The 20,382-nt window shown below is 41.1% G+C and overlaps 2 protein-coding genes across 2 annotated transcripts in view; one reads left to right on the top strand and one right to left on the bottom strand.

The window, feature by feature from the left end:
* The window catches only part of LIMS2 (LIM zinc finger domain containing 2), a 31,835-nt gene that overhangs the window by 7,314 nt on the left and 4,139 nt on the right, over positions 1-20,382 (bottom strand). The window contains exons 2-5 of the mRNA XM_084529859.1: positions 11,862-12,021; positions 10,965-11,031; positions 10,425-10,545; positions 294-443 (exon numbers count right to left, since the gene is read on the bottom strand). Coding sequence (XP_084385985.1) covers positions 294-443; positions 10,425-10,545; positions 10,965-11,031; positions 11,862-12,021 — 498 coding nt within the window. The remainder of the gene's footprint in view (positions 1-293; positions 444-10,424; positions 10,546-10,964; positions 11,032-11,861; positions 12,022-20,382) is intronic.
* Positions 2,084-10,278, top strand: GPR17 (G protein-coupled receptor 17). The gene is made up of 2 exons (XM_084530237.1): positions 2,084-2,546; positions 7,093-10,278. Exon 2 carries the CDS (start codon positions 7,127-7,129, stop codon positions 8,159-8,161), a length of 1,035 nt encoding a protein of 344 aa, XP_084386363.1. The 5' UTR covers positions 2,084-2,546; positions 7,093-7,126; the 3' UTR covers positions 8,162-10,278.

Below are 20,382 nucleotides of genomic sequence, written 5' to 3'. Positions count from 1 at the left end.
AGACTGGTAGCAGCTATCTTTGTACAGCACTTTGATTATAATCTGCACACTGCCTTTGATGTAAGTTCACACCAAGGAACTGTTATCATTTTCACTACAGGACAGAAGAACAACAAACAGAAAAACAAAACTGCAGTTCTGGCCTTTCCCAATGTCTTCATATTTCCTCAAATAATTTCTGTTTGTTCAACAGTGTGAAGGCAGCAAAGTTTAGGCCTTGGAAAGGGCTGCATTGCTGACTGCACTGTTTGTCTCTCTTCTTTGTCGTCAGGGTTTAGAATACAAAAACATACCCACAGTGAGTGCAGTTGAAGTGATCTGGATGGTAGGAATCATTCCTAAACATCAGCGGCTGCTCATCAATTATCAGATGGCACTTCTGACAGATGTACTTGCCCAAGCCCTTAGCTTTTTCACGGTTATGGCACGGCCTGCACAGATGCCTGGTTAACAGAGGAAAGAAAGAAAACATCAGGGAAATTCTTCCTCCTAAAAAAAATGTATACTGCATGCTGTAAGATGTACTTTATGTAACAGGAGAAATATCTTCTGAGGTAAGACTGAACATCATTTAGTTTAGTATCCTGTCTGTCACACCAGTTGCACAGAAAATAATATGCAGACAGAACAGTCTCCAAGCTATATTTCCTCAGAACACTCCTCCAACAGTCCCTGACTTATATACCATATTATAGGTGTTCCACATCCACCGTCACCTGACAGTTTTCCAGGTAGTCCTTCCAGCTCTTCTAGATCCAATCCTTTCTGAGAGGTGGACAAGGAAAGGTGGCAACATCCTCTCTCTGTTAATAACTATGGCATCCAGCCATATCAGAGGCATTACAGGACTGGGGGAAGGGGAGGGGGGAAAGTTGAGGAATGATAATTAAAAACTATTAAACCACAGCACATTGCTAGAATGCCTTTACCATGGCTGAGTTCCTTAGTTTTCAATAGCTAGGACAAACAAGAAGCTATTGAATCCTAGCTCCTCTGTCCTAAGTTTTAATAAAAAAAAGAACTATGCAGTTTTAAGTGGCAAACGTAACTATTTCCATCTCTTGTTCTAAAACATATTATAAGCACAGCCCTGAACAGGCAGATAAGCCAAATTTGTGGCAGTAAAACTTGGGGAAAGGCATAAAAGGGACTTTGGTAAAGGCTGAAGGAATCTAGCAGTTTTATCTCAATTGCTTAGAAGCTCAGAGAAGAAACTGTTCAGTTTATTTGCCTACTGCTCTAGCAGCAGTGCTGCAGGCTGGGAAGAGTTTATGGTAAAACAAAAATGAGAGAGGAATGAGTTCTGCTGGTTTCACAATCACAAAACAGAGATCCTGCTTACTTCCTTTCACAGTATCACTATGAGAAACTCTGAGAACTACAGGTCATTCTCAACAGACACCAGACAAAAGGAAAAGTTCAAATGGAAAGGGCGGATTTATGGCTGAGATGGTGGGTTCACTGCAGGGCCCCTTCCAAAATTCTCGTATGATGAGTCCCTTACCCTTAGATCTGTAAAATGGGGATCAGGATACAACACAGATGTTGTTGTGAGACGTCAAACATTTGTGACCCTCAGCTGGCAGGCGCCTGTCTAAGTGCTAAGTATCATTATTATTCTCTCCAAATCTGAGCCCTCCTGTCAGCAAGAGTTTCTCTCCAGGGCTGGAACTACTGTCTGCCCAGACGGAGTCCAGAAAAAGCAGACAGCATCCCATTATAAGGAAACATGCAGCTGTGCTCATGTCAGCATAAAGGCATCAATTTTATTCGGCACTGTCAAATGGAGCGTAATTATATGGGGCAGGACATAGGGACCCTGAAGCAAGTGTCCTGAAAGAGCCCCCTCTCCTTCAGCTGAATAAGGTGCCTTCACCCATTTGCACTGATAAACCATTATCAACCCCTCCTCGTTCACAAACCCTCTCAGCCGCCCCATAGACCCTCCTCTATTGCAAGCAAAGGGAAGTGTTGGACAGGCTGAGCTGTTACCATAGCAGCCGCCCCTCTCCCTCTCCCTCCCTGCACTCCCACCATTATGGAATTATCCCATTCTGAAATGTCCTGTTGTGTCTATTAATACCCGACTTCCCCCAAACAATACTTCTCTCCACCCTCCTAAAATAATCAGGGGACTCCAAGAAGTCTGTGTTAAAGGCTGGGAGTTCAGTACTAGCCATTGTAGCTACCACAGTAGCACCATGAACACTGGAATATTCATACAGTATATTCATATCTGTAACAGCAGCAGCAAACCCCATGCCAAGGGCTCAGCTGGGAAGAAGACTGCTCTTCAGTGCAGGGGTGTCCTCTCCCCTGCTCTGTTGTGTGACTGAGCTGATAACGCACTATCAGAGCTAGAAGGACACTATATAGAGGGGCTCCCTTCTCCACCCTCAGCAACTCTGCAACTCTGTGCTCTTTTTGGATCATCTCCTTGTTTCACCACTGCTGCTTCTTTTTGGTTTGCTGCCATCAGAAGGAGTTCCCTGAGATTTTCCCCAGAAGGACCCTATACTCCACCCATAGGACTGCACTGTAAAGAGGTAAGAGACAAACTTCTGTTAGCAGAATAATGAAGGAACTTTCCTAGTGGTGTTAGTTTTAGCTGGTGTCAGCGAGGTGGAAAGACACACATGGAGAGCCTGATGAATGTAATTGAAATGTTTGAAACTAAGAACAGGCAGCATCTTTTCAAGATCAAATAATAACTTCATTATCCTCACTGTTCTTTACATCACTGCTCCAAAACATAAAACTTCTCAAATTTCTGTATTTCATGTCCATCCGTTTGTGCCTGGAAAACTGACAGTTACGTGGTGTGCCCTGCACACTCTGCCACTGCTTTGATGCTTATAAGGAACTAATATTTCAGCTGAAGGGTGGGAGGCTCAGCAGAGAGCAGTTTTCAGGAGAATGATATCAGTCAGAACTGGACTATTTCTAATGAAAAGTACTTTCACTGAAAGATAGGAGACACTCTCATTTGAGAAAACACTACAACCGTAAACATACAACACCACAAACTGGCATATTCCCAAAGCAGAAACTGCTCTAGCTGAGCATGGGAACAGTAATTTCTGAAATCCACCACAAACCTCAACATATACTTCACACTTACCTGCAGTGGACACTGTAACAAAATCTCCAAATTAGCTAGGGGAATAACATATGATAAGCTAATTGTTTTTTCTGTTTATTAATTGTTGCATTAATAATAGGTAGAGCATCTGTTAAAAAGGTAACCATGTTGTATCTATCCTGACAGCCTTGTGGATTTTTTCTTGCTTATTTCTGAGCTGAAGAGAAAGAGGCACATAAAATCTGGTCAGTGTGCTTGCATTTCAAATGAGAAGTGACATTCCTCTCACAGCTCAGTCCTGGGAGGCCTGGGATAATGGCTTACTCCAGAATAGTGCTCTGTTCAGCAATACGTAAATCACTTCATATTCACACAACACCAAGGGTGCAAGCAGACAATGAGCCAGACTCCTAAAGAAGTGTTCTGTCTGTGGAGTCAAAGCCTCTTGCACTATGCTATGTACCTTAGCACAAACTACACGTTCTAGGCCATTTGGGAAAAATGCTAGTTTGCTGTCAGCACTCATATAGACGAGTACAACAGGTTTTCTAGGACTGAAGAGTATGTATTTGTGTAGGCATAACAAGCCAAAAAGAAAGAAAAAGCCTAATAAGTAAACAGTTATTTAAATTGATAGGATAGAATCAAGCAAAACAAAAATGCAGCTTTAAATAACAGTAAAGGGCTTTCTACAGTCTGCAACTACAAATACATAAAAACTTTTTTTTTTGTATATTTGTAGTTGTCATTTTTGTAATTATTTTTGTAAAGTTGCAGCTTTCTGTTGAAAACCACACAATTCTAAATATAAGCTCAACAATTAATTCTTGCATCACATCAGCAAATTATCACTAGCAAAATTTTTTTCTGTTCTAGTGAAGTACTACATCACGATTTTCTATGTCAACAAACAGAAATGTAAAGAAAATAAAAAACGTGATATAAATTCCTTTCTAACTCAAAACCTACACAAAATCAGAAAGAGACCCTCTTTGCTTTTCTACAGTTTTGAACAGGCAATGAAAAATATCTTTCTTCACCTTCATCTAAAAAATAAATAAGGTAACAGCAGACTTCATGTGAAGGCACTCGTTTGCAGGAGACAGAATCTATTTAAATTTTATCATCTGCTCTAAGACCCCCTTCTTGCCACTGGCACACTGGGCTTCTAGATAGTCTAACATTCTCCCTTCTCCTCCACCCCACAGTATTTTGCAGTGAAAACATGTCCAGATAGAAATCAATGGCAGAGTCAACACTGACATCACCGAGGAAAAACCCCTGACTTAAATGCCTTGGCTATTCCAGGGCCTGCACTGACAGTTAGCTGAATCTGAATTCCAGAGATCCTCCTCAGGAAACAAGCTCAAGTAAGAACATGGTTGATGTATCAGGCTGCTAAACCCCTAGCATCTACCTGGTGACCAGGGATTACTGCTTTCCTGAACTGATTTAAATGACTGTCATCAAGACGAGCGACATCCCTGTCAGTTCCCCTCACTTCAGCTATTTCAGCTGGTCTAGTCCAACATTTCCTGCTTTTTCAATGGTGTCACAACCCTATAAAGAGTAATACTTAACCATCAGACCACCTCATCACTGACAAGTGTGTATGTATATACAAAGACCACTTCATTACATTGTTTACACATGAAAAATAAATAAAGAAATAAGATAGGTACCACTGTAGATTAACAGCCAGTAAAGGCATACTTCTTTGCTATGCAATATAAAAATACATATTTAAACTAATTCCATCCAGACGGGACAAGTATTTGAGCATACAACTTTAGTAACACATAGAAACCACAAACTCTTGCATTCAAAAAATACTTGCAGGTTTTACTTTGTAAGGACAAACAAACACTAAAAACAAAACTTGTGGGCTCCTCTGCAACCCCAGGAAATTCACACAGAAAACAGCAACAGTGAGTTTTCTTTTTTGTACGTGGAAGTAGCAGGAACTGCATAGTAGAAGACGTCACATATTTTTATAAAATGAAATGTTCATTGGAAAAAAAAGTCAGCTTTGCACATGCACTTCTAGTGATGCCAAGCTAATAAGTGGTTGCCTTCTCTAGGACTATGAACTAGCACGCAACCAGCAGTAGGTAGTAATAACCCAGAGTCAAACCTAGTCTTTTCTGTGCCATAAACATACGGTGCAGCTAGGCAGTGCCTGGAGTAAGAAGGCCCCTCTGTGGCCATCTGAAGAAATTTCATTTTCTAAATTTTCTTCTCCCTTCTGTTGACTTTAGTCTCTTCAACTCTGAACTAAGCAAAGTGGTCCAGCACATTCATTTCTAACTACTGTAGTTTTCTGCCCACCTGAAAGTGACAGCAGCCGAACAAAAGTCAGTAATTACTTTTTCCAATATACTGGTCTGTTCTAATCACCCATTTCAGTTCCTCAATCAGCCACCAATATCCTAATTGTAAATTCTACGGGCAAGTTGGATGCATTGTCTAATACCTTGGATCAGCTGTCTAATGACGTAAGATTTCAGCACATAGCACAGCTTTTGCCCAAGACTACATACTCTAGGTAATGATGTCAGCCACCATCTTAAAATGTCAGTCTCAGCAGAGGAAAATGGAGCAGGCCGATCTTAAAGAAAAAACATTTTCATGGGTGACAAAGGTGTCAGAGAAAAAACAGACACTTTATTGCTTCCCTAGGCAAAGCAGATACTCAAGCCAACGGAAATTCTTTCTGTCTCTAGCTTTCACTACTTCAGTATGAATAATATATAATTATGCTTTTCCAATACAGTTGTATTTGCCACTCCCTTGATGACTGCTAAAAAAGTACACAGAAAGAGGAAGCTGGAGTACAACATTGCCTCAGCTTTTTTCAGCTTCCTTAGTTACTTATCCTTTGAATATGAATTGAATATTATGGAGCAATGGTCAATCAGTACAACATACAACAGTGAGCTCAATGGAGGTATTGCTGTGGATACGGCAACACATCTGAGGAATCCAAGAAACAGGCAGTGCTGGGAAGTCAGACTGCCTGCATTGCCCTACCACCTGCACTGACTGATGAGAAATATACAAAAAGCCCTGGGTAGGTGCTCAGAAAAATCTAATTGCCTTTTGTTGATGCTGTTCTGGACCCTGCAGACACCAGGGAGACTGGCAAAGTTGAGCCCAATTTTACCATGCTCCAACTTGGAAAAGCTCCTGGATAAGCTACAGTGGAGCTCAGGCTTTTGAGGGAGAAAGAGAGAAAGTTGTGCTGGGAGAGGAAGAAAGCTGTAAGGGAAGGATGGCACTTTGACAGTAACTGGCAGCATGGGCATTACAAGTAATCTTTTCTGAATCAATGCAGTGCTTTTTGCTGTTCAAATGAGATGCTGCAACCCACCCAAAAAGTTTCCCTTTATATTGGTTCTCAATGTGCTTGCCACAAATACAGGACATCAGAGTTAAATAATTGTCATCAAAGACTTTCAGGAAACCTGCTTTTTTTCCTTTTTTTTTTTTTTACTTTTTAATAGCAATACCTGACCTGTCTTCTACTCCTTTTATGAACAGGACTGTTGCAGGTCACCTTACAACAGCTGTGTGTTCAGAAAACCTGATTCATTAGGATCTCTTCAGTCCTAAATCTGTCTTTCAAATTAAACAGAGCAAGTACTTTCTAGTTAGACATGCAGAACCCACTTCTACTTTTCCATTAACCAGATACATAAGCATGTGACTATTACTCAGCTGATCTCAGCACAGGTTGGTGACAAGCTCATAACCAGCTAGCTAGCTCTTTATGGTTGCTTCTTCAACAGGAATTAATGGGCTGGAATCCCAGCTGAGCAGGAGGTATTCAGAATTTTTATATAAATGATTAAACTCAAACTGACATGACCTATAAAATATCTGTATCAGCAAACATGAGACATCACTGCTTTCCATGTGTTTTGTTGCGTTGTGTTCTCCCTCTCCCCTCCTTCTCCCCTCCCACCCCCTGAACCAGGCTTTTTTGTAATATATTGTCTCAATTCCTTCAGGTTTTTCTTTTGTACTTCAAAACTGCGGTGAAAAATGAATGGCCCAGCAGATCCCTCAAGCCTACTTTTCAACTGCTCAAATCAATCAAACTTCTCTTTGGAAGCTTCAGAGCAATGTGGCAAAGAGACACACCTTGAGAACATACTTTTTGCCACTTTCTACTTCCTAGACTTCATCTTGGCTTTTGTTGGCAACGCCCTGGCTCTTTGGCTCTTCATCCGGGACCAGAAGTCTGGCACACCTGCCAACATTTTCCTGATGCATCTTGCGGTGGCAGACCTGTCGTTTGTGCTGGTGCTTCCCACCCGCCTGGTGTACCATTTCTCTGGTAATCATTGGCCATTTGGCGAGATCCCGTGCAGACTCACTGGCTTCCTTTTTTACCTCAACATGTATGCCAGTATCTACTTCCTCATGTGCATCAGCGTTGACCGTTTCCTAGCCATTGTGCATCCTGTGAAGTCCATCAAGCTTCGCAGGTCCCTTTATGCCCATTTGGCATGCGCATTTCTATGGGTCATAGTTGGTGTTGCGATGGCACCTCTGCTGCTCAGCGTGCAGACAGTAGAGATGAACAACACAACCATCTGCCTGCAGCTCTACAGAGAAAAGGCATCACGTCATGCTCTTGTGTCCTTAGCAGTTGCATTCACTTTCCCATTTGTTACCACAGTGACCTGCTACTTACTAATCATCAGAAGCCTCAAGAGTGGGAACAGAGTTGAGACACACCTGAAGGAAAAAGCTATCAAAATGATCATCATGGTCCTAATGATCTTCATGATCTGCTTTGTACCTTATCATGTCAACCGCTACATTTATATTCTCCATTACAATGGGACCAAAACTTCCTGTGAAACACAGCGCGTGCTAGCACTCAGTAACCGTATCACTTCCTGCCTCACGAGTCTGAACGGTGCCTTTGACCCAGTCATGTACTTTTTTGTAGCTGAGAAATTCCGTGATGCTTTGTGCAACCTGTTTTGTGGTAAAAAGACTGTAATATTGCATCAAACGTATGAGGGTAAGACAAATGAAAGCTCGCTAAGTGCTAAATCTGAGCTGTGACTTTTACCACTGCTTCAACATGAGAACATTGTTCCACCAAAATCAGCAGAGAGTGCAGATATGCAGCATGACAGTCTACCCAAAGTGAAGCTCTCTCCTGAGGAGGGAAGTTCCGTCATTTTAATGGAACTAAAATTAGTAAAAACCCCTCTGACAACTGAGATCACATGCTCTTGTCCTAGTGAAACTGCAAACACAAGTACAGTCCTACCAATTTCCAAGATGTGAAACTCATGGCTAAACACTTAGGAATAAGGAAGGGAGCAAAGAGGCTGTTAAATGGACAGCTTCTTTTTTCAAAAGGACTTAATTCCCAAAGCATTCAGCAGCGACTCTTCCTATGCACAATGCATACAGCCTACTTTGGAATTGTACCAGCAGTAGAGACCCATTCCTGAAGTAGATCTGCCTGAAGAGAGAGCGTGCTTGCACATTTTGTTCAAGTTGCAAATTCAAAGTGTTTATACATCACAGACAGAAAACTGGTACTAAGTCATGGCAATAAAAAAGCAAAATATTGCAACGCTCCCAACCAGGACTGGAATTCAGATAGTACTCACAATGTTTTAACTGTTTCCCAGCATTCAGAGTTGGAGATGAGCTCTAAGCTTCACACTACCACTTCTATCTGCCCTCTGCCATGGCTCCATGTCTTCAGACAGAAGCCAGGCAACATTCACTACACCTTATCTTTTATGTAGTTCCATGCAAAACATCAGATGTCTTGATAACACTCAAACTGAAGAATGGAAGAAGGCAGTTTAGGAACACAGCATTCACCTTTACTACATACTATGAACTTTTGTCTTTAAAATGGTGAAGGTGAAGAAAAGCAAATACAGGAAAAAATGATAGAATCATTTAGGTAGGAAAAGACCTTCAAGATCAAGTCCAATCATCAACCTGACCTACCAACTCTCATCACAAAAGCACGTCCCTTAGTGCCACATCCACATGCCTCTTAAATACCTCCAGTGTAATGAAGTCCCATTTGCCCAAAGGAGATCCTTACCTTTGAGGTGTTTTACATTTATTTAATTTCTGCAGTTTATCTAGCAAGACTATTTATTCACTGCAGGTAAAGTAGGGATTACCTTAACTAGCCTCACTGATATAAATTGCATCCAGTGGAATATGTCTGGGAATGACAAGTACACCAGACAAGACCAGGTACAATGAGAAAGTGGAAAAAGGACCCAAGAGTTTCCAATAGTATTTACTAGCAGAAAGCTTCTATGCTATAGTGATAAATGTTAGCAGAAATTACGATAGGTGAATTATATTTTGGACGAACACATACCTAGGCGCACACATCCCTCTCCTATGCTTTTAGGAACAAGCTACTTACCATTTTAGGTTTGGTCCATAAATTATGAAACCAAACCTACTTTTTCTTTCTTGAATTGTTTCAATCCTAGCTGCTTTCCTAAAAACACCCAGGAACTCTCCTAGGTGCTATGACAACAGCACAAATTCTAACAAGCTAAGGTGTCAAAAGAAAATCTATTATGCCCAACTCTAAAAAGTAACGCACAGAAGTTGCATGCAGGATTGGACAGAAAAGGGATTGAGGATATCTCACTGCACAGGATACAAATACAGAACCTTCACTTCCCCACCATTCAGCTAGTGACAATATAAACTAGTAAGCTTTGTCCAAGACATATGACAGCCAGAAATTAACTGTGAATTGTGCAACACTGGGTGCTATCTGCTAGAGAGTTTTGTTTTCTTATGATTTGTTTTTGTACAGGCTTCCTTCTATGTTTTTAGTTTCTTACTTCTAAATTAAATGCATTAATCAACCTTGAGACCTGTTTTTATGTTTCTGCATATGTAAAATGAATAGTTTCTGAAGACCAGTAGAATCTTATGCTGAATATGCTTTGATGTAATCCTCGTGTTATTCTCTTGGACTTTTGCTATGCCTTGATTTGCTGCTCTGCAGCTTACTTGACAAATAGCCTACCCAGCATCACATAATCCCTTTTTCTCACTTGCTACCTGGCCTATAATTCCTTTATTCTCCAGAGCCTATCCACTTGCTACTAAAATTTGAACTTCTGCTGTCTACGCGTTTCATTGAATGAAGAACACTATTCTTCATTCCATTTCCCATCTCCTAACAAGCTACTCCTTATAGCTTCTCCTCTACCTTTTGAAGCTTTACCTCCCAGCATACAGTCAACCGACCACTCTCCACATCTCACTACTGTATTGATAACATAGTGACACAACTTCCAGAGCTCCTGCTCTATCTTACCTGCCAGCATTCTTCACAAAACCCAGGTCAGCAAGTGCTACATCACAGAGCTCACAACGGAAACACTCTGGGTGCCAGTTATTGTTCATTGCCTTGATAACACGCCCAATGATGAACTCACCTACAAAAGAAAAGCAACACCTTGAGATGCAGGCAGAAAACAGTTTTATCAAAAATGTACCACCTTTCATAATTCTCCCCTTTTGAATCCACAAGAACTGCTACATTCTAACTTCAGAAAAAATAATTCCTCCCACAGTCCCAAATTTGGGGATGGCCCAAATCACTGCTGATGATATGTTTTGTTTCTCTCCAGAGTTTCTGCTCCTTAAAATGACTCCAACAATCCCAGCCCAGGGCTGGACAGCACTCAGAGATGGAAGGTTTGCACAGCCCTGTAGCTGTTACTCCATGGTGTTGACAAGGATGCTGCAAGGTAGACACTGCTAAAAGAAGGGCCACTCGCCCCTAACCTTGAGGTTAGCTGTAGTAAATCCATAGCTGGATGAGGCTACACAGATCTGTATTTGGACACCTTACCACATTCCCCACAGCAAGGAGCAAACAGCATCTGAAAGTCATGCTCGCAGTACTTCCGACCTTCAAACTGTAAACAAAAGAGAGAGAAGCAGTCCTCATGAATAAGTGAACAACGTTCAGTTCAAATAGTTCAGCATGATTTTCCATTGAAATGATTAATTGGTCAAGGTAAGTCACATTTTAGAGTTCTAGTCTCCCTTCTCACCTGTTTTTAAACTCCCAAGGTTTTTCTTAAGGCAACATCCAGATACGGTTTCAGCCTTTTAGTGAATTCATTTAGCAAACAGTTAAATCAATAGCAATGCTCTTATGAAAAAAAAAAAAACAAAAACAAAAATCTTGAGGTGTCCCAAGCTCTTTTCCTAGACTTTTCTTTTTTTTTTTTTCTCTTTAAATCATGTATTTGGAAGTACTCCTCCTGCATGAGACATATCCACAGCAAATTAAAAATGCAGCACATTTAAAATAATGTATTATTCAAAATATATGCTTGCACAGATTCTCCAAAAATATTTAAACTTTGTTTTTAAATGGGTTCACCAATGTCGGTTGCCAGTTGGAAAAGTTTGGTACAAAATATCTGGAAATAAACACAAAAAATCACTTGTGTCTAATGAAATATTAATAAATATTTAGTGTTTTCTTTTTGATATGTCTCTTACCCAGAGAGCAAGCAAAGTTTTTGTCGTTACTGATGAACAGAAGGAGTATTTAAGAAAAAATAAAAATAAAGAAACTAAGTTGGAAATCCCCCCCAAAAAATATTAACATAGATTTAGGGCTAAGAAATTAAACATGCAGGAAAGATGAGAATTCTTATTTCTGCCAGAATTTTCACCTAATTCCTTGCCTTATTGATGATACTTCTCTTCTCTTACACACAGTCTATGACCTCACCTCATAAAAAAGTCCATCTGGGAACTGACGAAAGCACTGAGCACAGACAAAGCAGTTTTCATGATAGAGCTCCCCATTGCTGTTCACAATCCTCTCGGCAGGATCAAATCGAGTCTGGCAGCGTTCACATACTGCATTTGCAAGAGCATCAGACATATTACTGGAATAAAGACAAGAGTAAGAACATGAGCAATGCCACAAGCTAACCACGAGTATACTTACACCATCGAAGTTTCCCCAACATCTAGAAACACAACATTTCCATCGCTTTAAACTCCCTTTTACACAAAAAAAAATAACAATGAGCAAGTCAATTCAGGACTGACATCAGTTAGGAATAATGTTCTTGCGACTCACACAGGGTAGCCAGCTCCCTTGTGGCTAAGTGAACTCGTGTAGCAGAGAGATCTATTGCACACTTTTGGCTGCTTCACCAGTCTTTCACCCCATTATGTCATCCTCATACCAAATATCCACAATTTAAAACAAACCAGTAGTTCTGGGAGCAGCAAATCCAATAAATCCTGAATTCTCAGGATTTCTGGTCTCAGGATGCACACTTGCCAGATTTTCTAATGTGTAGTAAGCATCAACCTCCCACTACAGTCTCCCCTTCACTGTGGGAATTAACAGGGTCTTTCCCCTCTACCAAGCAGCTTATGTACATAAGGTACATTTTACATACAAGATGCATTGAAAAATAATTACATACAATGTCTCTGTCTTCCTGACAAATTAGTTGAAACTGTCAAAGGGTTAAAAATGTCTGGAAAGAAAGTCACCCCCCTGACTGGCTTGGCAAGTATAAGTAACATCAGCTTTTTTTCCTCAGAAAGCAAGGCTAAAACCAAAACAAAACAAAACAAGCACCTCACTTCCAAATCATGCAAAAGACTGTTTCATCTTTCTCCCCTAAAACGTGGAATCAACCTAACATTTTCCAAAGAGATTTTCATGTTTGCCACCATGGTAATGGAAGTTCTCTATATAATAAGAGAATGTAGGTTTAAAATCCTGTATCTCTTGTCCAAAACAGGATGGAAAAAACTATGATAAGGAAAGAGTCTCAGTTGCTTGTTTTGATACAATCCTTCTTTTAACCATTGGAAAGACAGCAATTTTATAGGCAAGGGAATAAATAATTTTCAGCACATCAAAGATCTCAGAAATATTTTGCAGTAGTTTTCCTGAACCACAATATACAATTTATGTATATACAAAAAAAAGATGGCTTGGTTTAAAGGTTTTTATTTTCCTTTATTTTAATATCATAGAATTTATTTTCATGTACCAAGCTATTTAAATGGTTTATTTTTGCACTCCCAGAGGTCAGAACCATCATTGCTCAAGATGTGGTAACTTACTGTAGCAAAAAGCTGCATTTCCATTGTTAGAGCTATTCTACAACCTGACGTTCTGCTTTCCACATCTCTCTACGAAGAGCAGTAATTCAAAAACCATGTCCTAGTTGCAACAATTCTTGTTCCTCTGGTCAGAGGCATCCCTACAAACACACGCTGCCATTCGTATGCCAGCGCTTTGGGCTCTGAGCACCACTGGAAGGAGCCGGCAGCGGGGCTGGCAGCGGGGCCGGCAGCGGGGCTGGCAGCGGGGCAGACCTTCCTCCTGCCACTGCAGCTCCCAGGGCGACAAGGAGCAAGGAACTGGCCATCATTTCACATATAGAGCGCCAATTTAGGAGAAAGCTGTTAGAACTTGTTTCCTTACTGCAATAGGAAGGAGCTTTAAAAAATGGACATGCTCCGGAATTAGGGACCAGCAGGAAATCCTGGAACTTTATAAACTACAGGCCATGGGTTAAAGAAACATTTTATCCTGCCAGAGTAGCAGAAGATTAGGTCAACACAAAAATACCAGTGCTTGCTCCAAAGCTGAGAGATTGTGCCTCTGATCTCATCAGCTTACTCTCAATTGCCACTCTTCAGTTAAATCATGCACCAAGTATGTAACAGTACTTGAAATTACAACCTCCCCAACTAATCCTGCTTCTCTCTTGGAGATTTTGATGCCTGAATTCCAAGACTTGAGCTAGCCAAAAGCCATGATTAAGACAATTACACATTTACATCAGTGGAAAAATTACTCTGGGATATGGGAGAAAACTGAGCAAATCTCAGTGAGTCTCACAGTAAACCCTAACTTCTAAACAATATAACATCTAAAGGAAATTAAATTCCAAGTGAAAATCAAATGTGCTGTTGTTCTGTTCTCACTGTCCTCTCTTAGAATAAACTACAACTCTGGATTTAAGGTCTAACTATCAAAAAGTTCATTCCCCTCACTCACTTGCAGAAGCATCAGGAGTCCCGTGAGTTTATCCCCCACTGTGCTGATGCGCAGTGATGCAAAACGTCCAACTCCGAGCTGTGAAATGGGATGTGCAGCTAAAAAAAAAAATCGCTTAGAGATTTTTTAGAGATTTTGAGAAAAAAAAAAATCGCTTAGAGATATAGAGATTTTGCAATCTAGTATAAAACAAAAAGTTCAAAGAGCTGGAAATGGAAATCATTAAAAAAAAATGAAAATGTTTGCACTAGAAGAACTTGGCTGATGCAGACAAGGTTTCCTTAAAGGCCTCCAGAAGGTGACTGTGACACAGCCAGCACTGCCCAAGAGTTGCCACTGTGCAAACACACTAACGACTGCAACTCGTTATGCACCAGAGAAACTACTCATCCAGTAAAAAAGAAAAATAAAATGAAAAATAAAAAATAAATAAAAAATAAAATAAACGAAACAACACAGTTCTCTGCCTCGATTACAAGGCAGTCGAAATTTGCTGTGAGAGCTGCACAGGACATGTACGGCAGTACATGATCTCCCCAGCGATCTGTCTCCTGTGATACAAACCAGCAGCTGTGGATCTTCGACAATCAGAGCTCGAGCTTTACCTCTCCGCTGTCTTTTCAGCTTTGCATCTGTTTTTAAGATGTTTTATCACTGTCAAGCTAAAAGTTTTAACTTTGGCACTGCCAACAGGGCATGACTTTGCATCTATTTGAAGTTCCACCTTCACATATGCCATAGTTTAACAATGTCCCCCAATCACACAGCCCTGCATGCCCTCTCCCTTGTGACAGAGCAAGCATTTATTCACCTAGATCAAGGTTAAAGCTAACCAAGGCTGGAAGGGGGAGGGTGGACAGTTCTAATTCAGAGCACTTCTACAATCCAGTTTACCGCACTGCTGCAGAAACACTTGTGACAGTAGCATGGGGAGGGAATGAGCAACACCAAAAACTTCCTTTCGGTGGTGGTGCCAAGCATGAACACAGAAGTTTGAATTCCTGTGACAATCTTAAGACACAGATACGAGTCCTTCCCACAAAAGACAACCGCCACTGTTGAAAGCTTCTTGCATTCTATTTGCTCACCAATTTTTTGCAACACAGCGAAATATAAAATCCTCTTCTGTTTTAACAATAAGCTGGTGACACAAAGACAGGAAGGGCTTTTAGAACATGACCAGCTCAGCATCCTGAGGCTCTCCCGTCCGGTGTAAACCCAACAAAATAGCAGTGCTCAACAGCACGCCTTCTCATCTCTTATCATTACGCGCCTTACCTTTAACTAATTCTCTTGGTTAAAATGCTGACTTTACAGGAACCAGATACTGACCATTATAATTAGGAGAGGGTTTCTCACGCTTTGACTTCTCAGAGATATTAGTTGTAAAGTATCAGCATTGCTGGCAAGGTCCAAAAGAAAAATCATTGTTTGTATATAGCAGAAGTTTATTAGGAGACCTATTCTGTGCTGACACTACAGTTACTGTAGAAAGATTTGAAAGCATTCTACCTTCTTAGATCACTGAAGTGAATATGGATTTATTTTCCACAAACAGTTTCAGACATCTTTTGTCTGTCAAACGCCATGTTCTTATATCTCATTCTCTTCTAGATTCTAGAATTTGGGCCTGTATTACTTCCGTAAAAAAAGGTTGGATTTAACCACCAAGACAACTGGTTAAAATGCTCCAGATTCTATAATGTTACCTTCCTTTTCACACATTTGTCCCCAGGGATGCAGCACTGGTGAGAAGCTGAAAGAAAGGGCTTGTGCTTGGCCATAACGCTGGGGGAGGCGGGCAGCAGTCAGTGGGTGCTGAGCAGCTGCACTGTGCATTGCTTCCTTTGTGTGTTCTTGCATCGTCCTTATTGTCAATATTATCTTCCCTTCTTTTTTTCTGTCCTATTAAACTGTCTTTATCTCAACCCACAAGCATTTTACCCTTTTTGGCCAGATTAAACCACAACTCCAAGAAATGTCATGTGTCTGTATCAGAGAGCCAGTAGCTGAGAGAAAAACTGGAGCAATCCAGGCTCCTTCCCAGCCCCTTGGCATGGCTGAGCATTTGGGGCTTTAAGTCCTTAATGGTGATAAAGACCAAAGGAAAAAAAATAATATTTACTGGGACAATACCAGGCTATGATTCATTTCACAGATAACAACCAATAAAAATAATAAGAAGGAGGAAGTGTATCAGGTCACGAACTGCTGAAAAATAGCCCTTAGCTACACTTATCAATCTTTCGAAATCTCTGCACTGTGGTTGACATTTATCTGGATACATTTTTCAAACTAGCTCAATTTCTTTACGGTTATTATTAATAGGTTATGTGATTTTCAAAATTCAAAGTATTTTTATTAAAATTTAAAATGATTTTATTAAACATGTCCTAAAATATTGGAGGAAAAAAAAAAAAAGCATTCCCATGTATTAAATGTGTGATACGTTGTACATTTGATAACCTGAGCAGAGTTTAATATTTTCAGAATTTCTCCTTCTGCCTTTCAGCATATCTTCTTGACTGCACAGCCCCCAACCTCCCAATTAAATAAACATTATATAAATATTTTATAAACATTATATAAATATATATATATATAATATATATATATATAAATATAAATAACATACAAATGCAACTTACGTCACAATATGGAGAAAAATCTAGAGCTTCTCATCACTCACTCCTTGACCTACCAGCTACAGCAATTTGCTATTTGCAGAAGACAGATTTTAAAAGCAAAACGATGCCACTGCTTCACACACATGAGCTGAGAACAGACCTCAGTGTCCATACAGGTGGCCTGCAGGGGAAACCACCAGCAGGCAGACCTCTGCGACCAGCGGCAGCAATGGAAATCTGTCGGTATTCACACGGAAAAAATCCTGTGCTACAAGTACTTAGCAGCCCCCCTCGATGTAGTTACTCGATTCCAGTAACCCCTGACTGATTACTTCAATGTACACACGTAGCAGAGCCTTCCCCCTGGCCCAGGGGAGCAGAAACAACCAAGAAGCGTGCATGTTTTGAACAGGATCTGCCTCTGGCACACCAGAAGCACCTGTTTATTATCAAGCATGTACCGCTTCACCTGCACCATGGACCTGATAAACGACTGCTCACATACGTGTTCTGTATGGCCCTTCTCCAGCTCCATTAGTCAAAGGAACTACAATGACCATGTTGTGATGGGCATTCACCAGCACTGGTAAAACACATCATTCTCAAATGGGTTCATCAATTTCCACCAAGGAGCAGCAACACTGCTTTTGGATTACTGTCCTGGGCGTGGAGGAGGGACATAACCCAACAACGTCAAACAGCTGGAAGCAAGTTACACATTGAAGAGTGCTGTCATCTCACATCATCTCCTTCTTCTTATCATCAGATCACACTGGTTTTGTGTTACAGGTCTGTTTCTTTGCTGCTTTTTCAATGCTTATTTTCTTTTCTCTCACCACTCCCTTATGTGCTTCTTGCTCTTCCTGAGCAGCATCCTCTCCTCTCAACGGGGCTGACATTTCTTTACTGTCCTCCTATTCTAATGAGGGATGCAGGGTTCAAACCAACTGCTCTATTGCAGATAAGCATCAGGGCTATGTCTAGCTAAGAAAAGACTGAAATACAAAACTTCTGGCTGCCAGAAGAAAATCTCCTCTGCTGCATGCTCTCTGCTATTGCCAGTGACGCAGACTTCACACCCTGTACTTCTGCTGCAGCTCACAGCTCTCCCACAATGCAATAAATTACTTACATTTGAATTAATCTGACCAGTGTTAAATATTAATTAATTTCTGCCCAAAGTTAACTTCAATGAAAATTGAGGAGACAATTACAATTTTAATCTGAAACACAGGAAAATCACCCACTGAGCCAAGCCATGTAGGTGCCTGGGCAGACTTAAGAAGCTTTGTCTGGTATGCTCTAAACAATCTCGAGAAGCAGCTATACTGGAAGCTTCAGTTCCTGATAGACTGGACTCATTTACAAAAAGTAAAATCAACTAGCCTGCAATTTACGGAATAAACAGACTGCTGAGCCCTAAAAATCAAGGTGCAGTAAAATTGTATCAGCATTTTGAAAAATGACTGCATTTCACAAACAGTGAAAGAAATACTTTATTCTCACAGTACCTAAACACTTCACCATCAACAAGACCAGCCCTGACGCTGGATCTGAACAGTCCAGCACAGTGCTTCCAAATGGGAAAGGTTCTCCATTACTGCTTTCCTGTTATTGTTAAAAACTGAAAGCTTCTTTGTCAGGAAAGTCCTTTCCTTCATAAGCCTCTTGGAAATAAAAACAGACTTCATCCCCTCTTGCTGTGTGCATACAATTCCCACTTATTAAAAAAAAAAAAAAAAAAAAGGAACAACCCACCACCGAAAATGAACATGTATCAAATCTTGGAAATGCTTTGTCAACACCATTCCCTTCACCTCAGAGACGTACCCAGGTCTCCCAGCTGCTGTATCTGTCCTGCTGCTCAGGAGCGAGCCTGTGCCACTTAGCCGATCCTGCCGGCGTTGGTACAGTTTGGAGGATGCCAGCCCCTGCAGCCTCAAGCCAGCCATGGCACCCAGTGCCACTGTGGAGGGGAGTGCAGAGAGGTGACCGGAGAGAGCACCAGCAGCGCTGATACTCAGTGAGTCACCTTCCTTTGGGGAGTTGCCTTTACATTTTAGAAGAGCTAAAGCAGGATGCATACGCTTCTGCTCAGGCATTGTTTCTTACACTTCATCTGCCATTCTGCTACGGTCTTGAAGATCAGACAACCTTTTTCCTGTGTTCCACTGGTAATTACCTACTGAAGGCAGCACATGAGGAGTTTGCAGCAGCAACCAGTTCCGTTAGCCTGGCATACTGTACCTGTACAAATTCCATCATCCAGGAGATGACATTGTATTAAAAAAAATCCTCAGTCTTCTCGTAATTCATCCATTTAATTCAAGAAGACCCGCTGATCAAAGCAACAGAGACATACAGAAAAGCAAACTGAGAGCAAGCAGCAGAGCGAGCAGCAGAGTCATGCCTTCCACTTGGATGAAGCATGTTCCAAGAACCAGGAGAGTAAAGGCTCCTGCTCTGCTGACACACTGCAGCCTGCAGAAGCTGCGTGCTGCGGAGGGTCAGGAAGCAGGCAGAAGGCACATAGTTGGCATTCCAGCCTCCAGAGCTCTCTGCCGGGAAGGGAACTGAGCAGGGCCCTAACCAGGAGCTCGCCCTTTCCAACGCTCCCCCTCTCCACCCGCCCCTGCAAGGGAGATAAAGGATTACAGAGCACAAAGGGCTCTGGGCACAGTGGGCAGGAAGCATAAAAAGAATAAAAAGTTGGAGAATACAGAAGTCAGTTTTAATGGAGGACAATGTGCACAGCTGAATCAGTGTCATCTGATCAGCATCACCATGAGACCCATCTCAACAGTCATCACCGACAAATTATTTTCTGGTAAATTACAAAAAAGGAGGATTTTTGTAGCATGATAGCAAAATGCCTTCCATGACTACAGTTTGGCAAGCTGTAGGAGGAAAAATAAGTAAGAGAAGGAGAAGTGATTTCATAAGTATTAGGTAAGTGTCAACCAGCAGAGATCCTTTCTGTTCTCTAAACAAAACCAGAAAGGTTTACTGGGATCCACCAGAAAAGGCACAGAGAACATGACCATTTCAGTAACCTGAAGTCTGCAATTCAACCTACATGTCCTTGCAAGTTTCAGGTCTGACAGCAATCTGCCACTACTGGCTCCTGCAGACTGCATTTGTTCCTTACTCATTCCTACATTACGGACCAGAAGAATAAATGGAACCTTATAAAATAAAAAACAGAAGATGGAAAGGAAGAATAAAAATATCCTCCAAAATGAGTCATTTTGCTGACCTTTTACAGTGATAAAACACTTTTTAATGCAATGTTAAGTCACCTTTTTTACTTTTAATACAAAGCAAAATATCAAGCCACTGCACCGTTTTATCTCCCACAGCCTTAAGCAATCTGGCCAAACCTCCCCTCCCCTCTCAAACACCTAAGCTTTTACCATCCTGGCTGCTACAGAGCTATTTTACTGGTTTTCAAATAGCCAATCTTCCACAGACAACTGTGAGTCCCTTGTTCAAAAAACAACATAAGGGGATTGAAGCGAGGGGGGAATCAAAACAATACCCATCCTGTCTTCCATCCCTTCAAACACACACGTGCTCACTCCCTCCTA

Source organism: Aythya ferina (assembly GCF_964211825.1).
Source record: "Aythya ferina genome assembly, chromosome: 9".
Taxonomy (NCBI): Eukaryota; Metazoa; Chordata; class Aves; order Anseriformes; family Anatidae; genus Aythya; species Aythya ferina.
The sequence above is the reverse complement of the archived record's forward strand: the minus strand, read 5'-3'. Positions and strand labels throughout refer to the sequence as shown.

Excerpts from the sequence above, each read along its gene's own strand:
- GPR17 (XM_084530237.1), top strand. The coding sequence starts at position 7,127 with ATGAATGGCCCAGCAGATCCCTCAAGCCTACTTTTCAACTGCTCAAAT.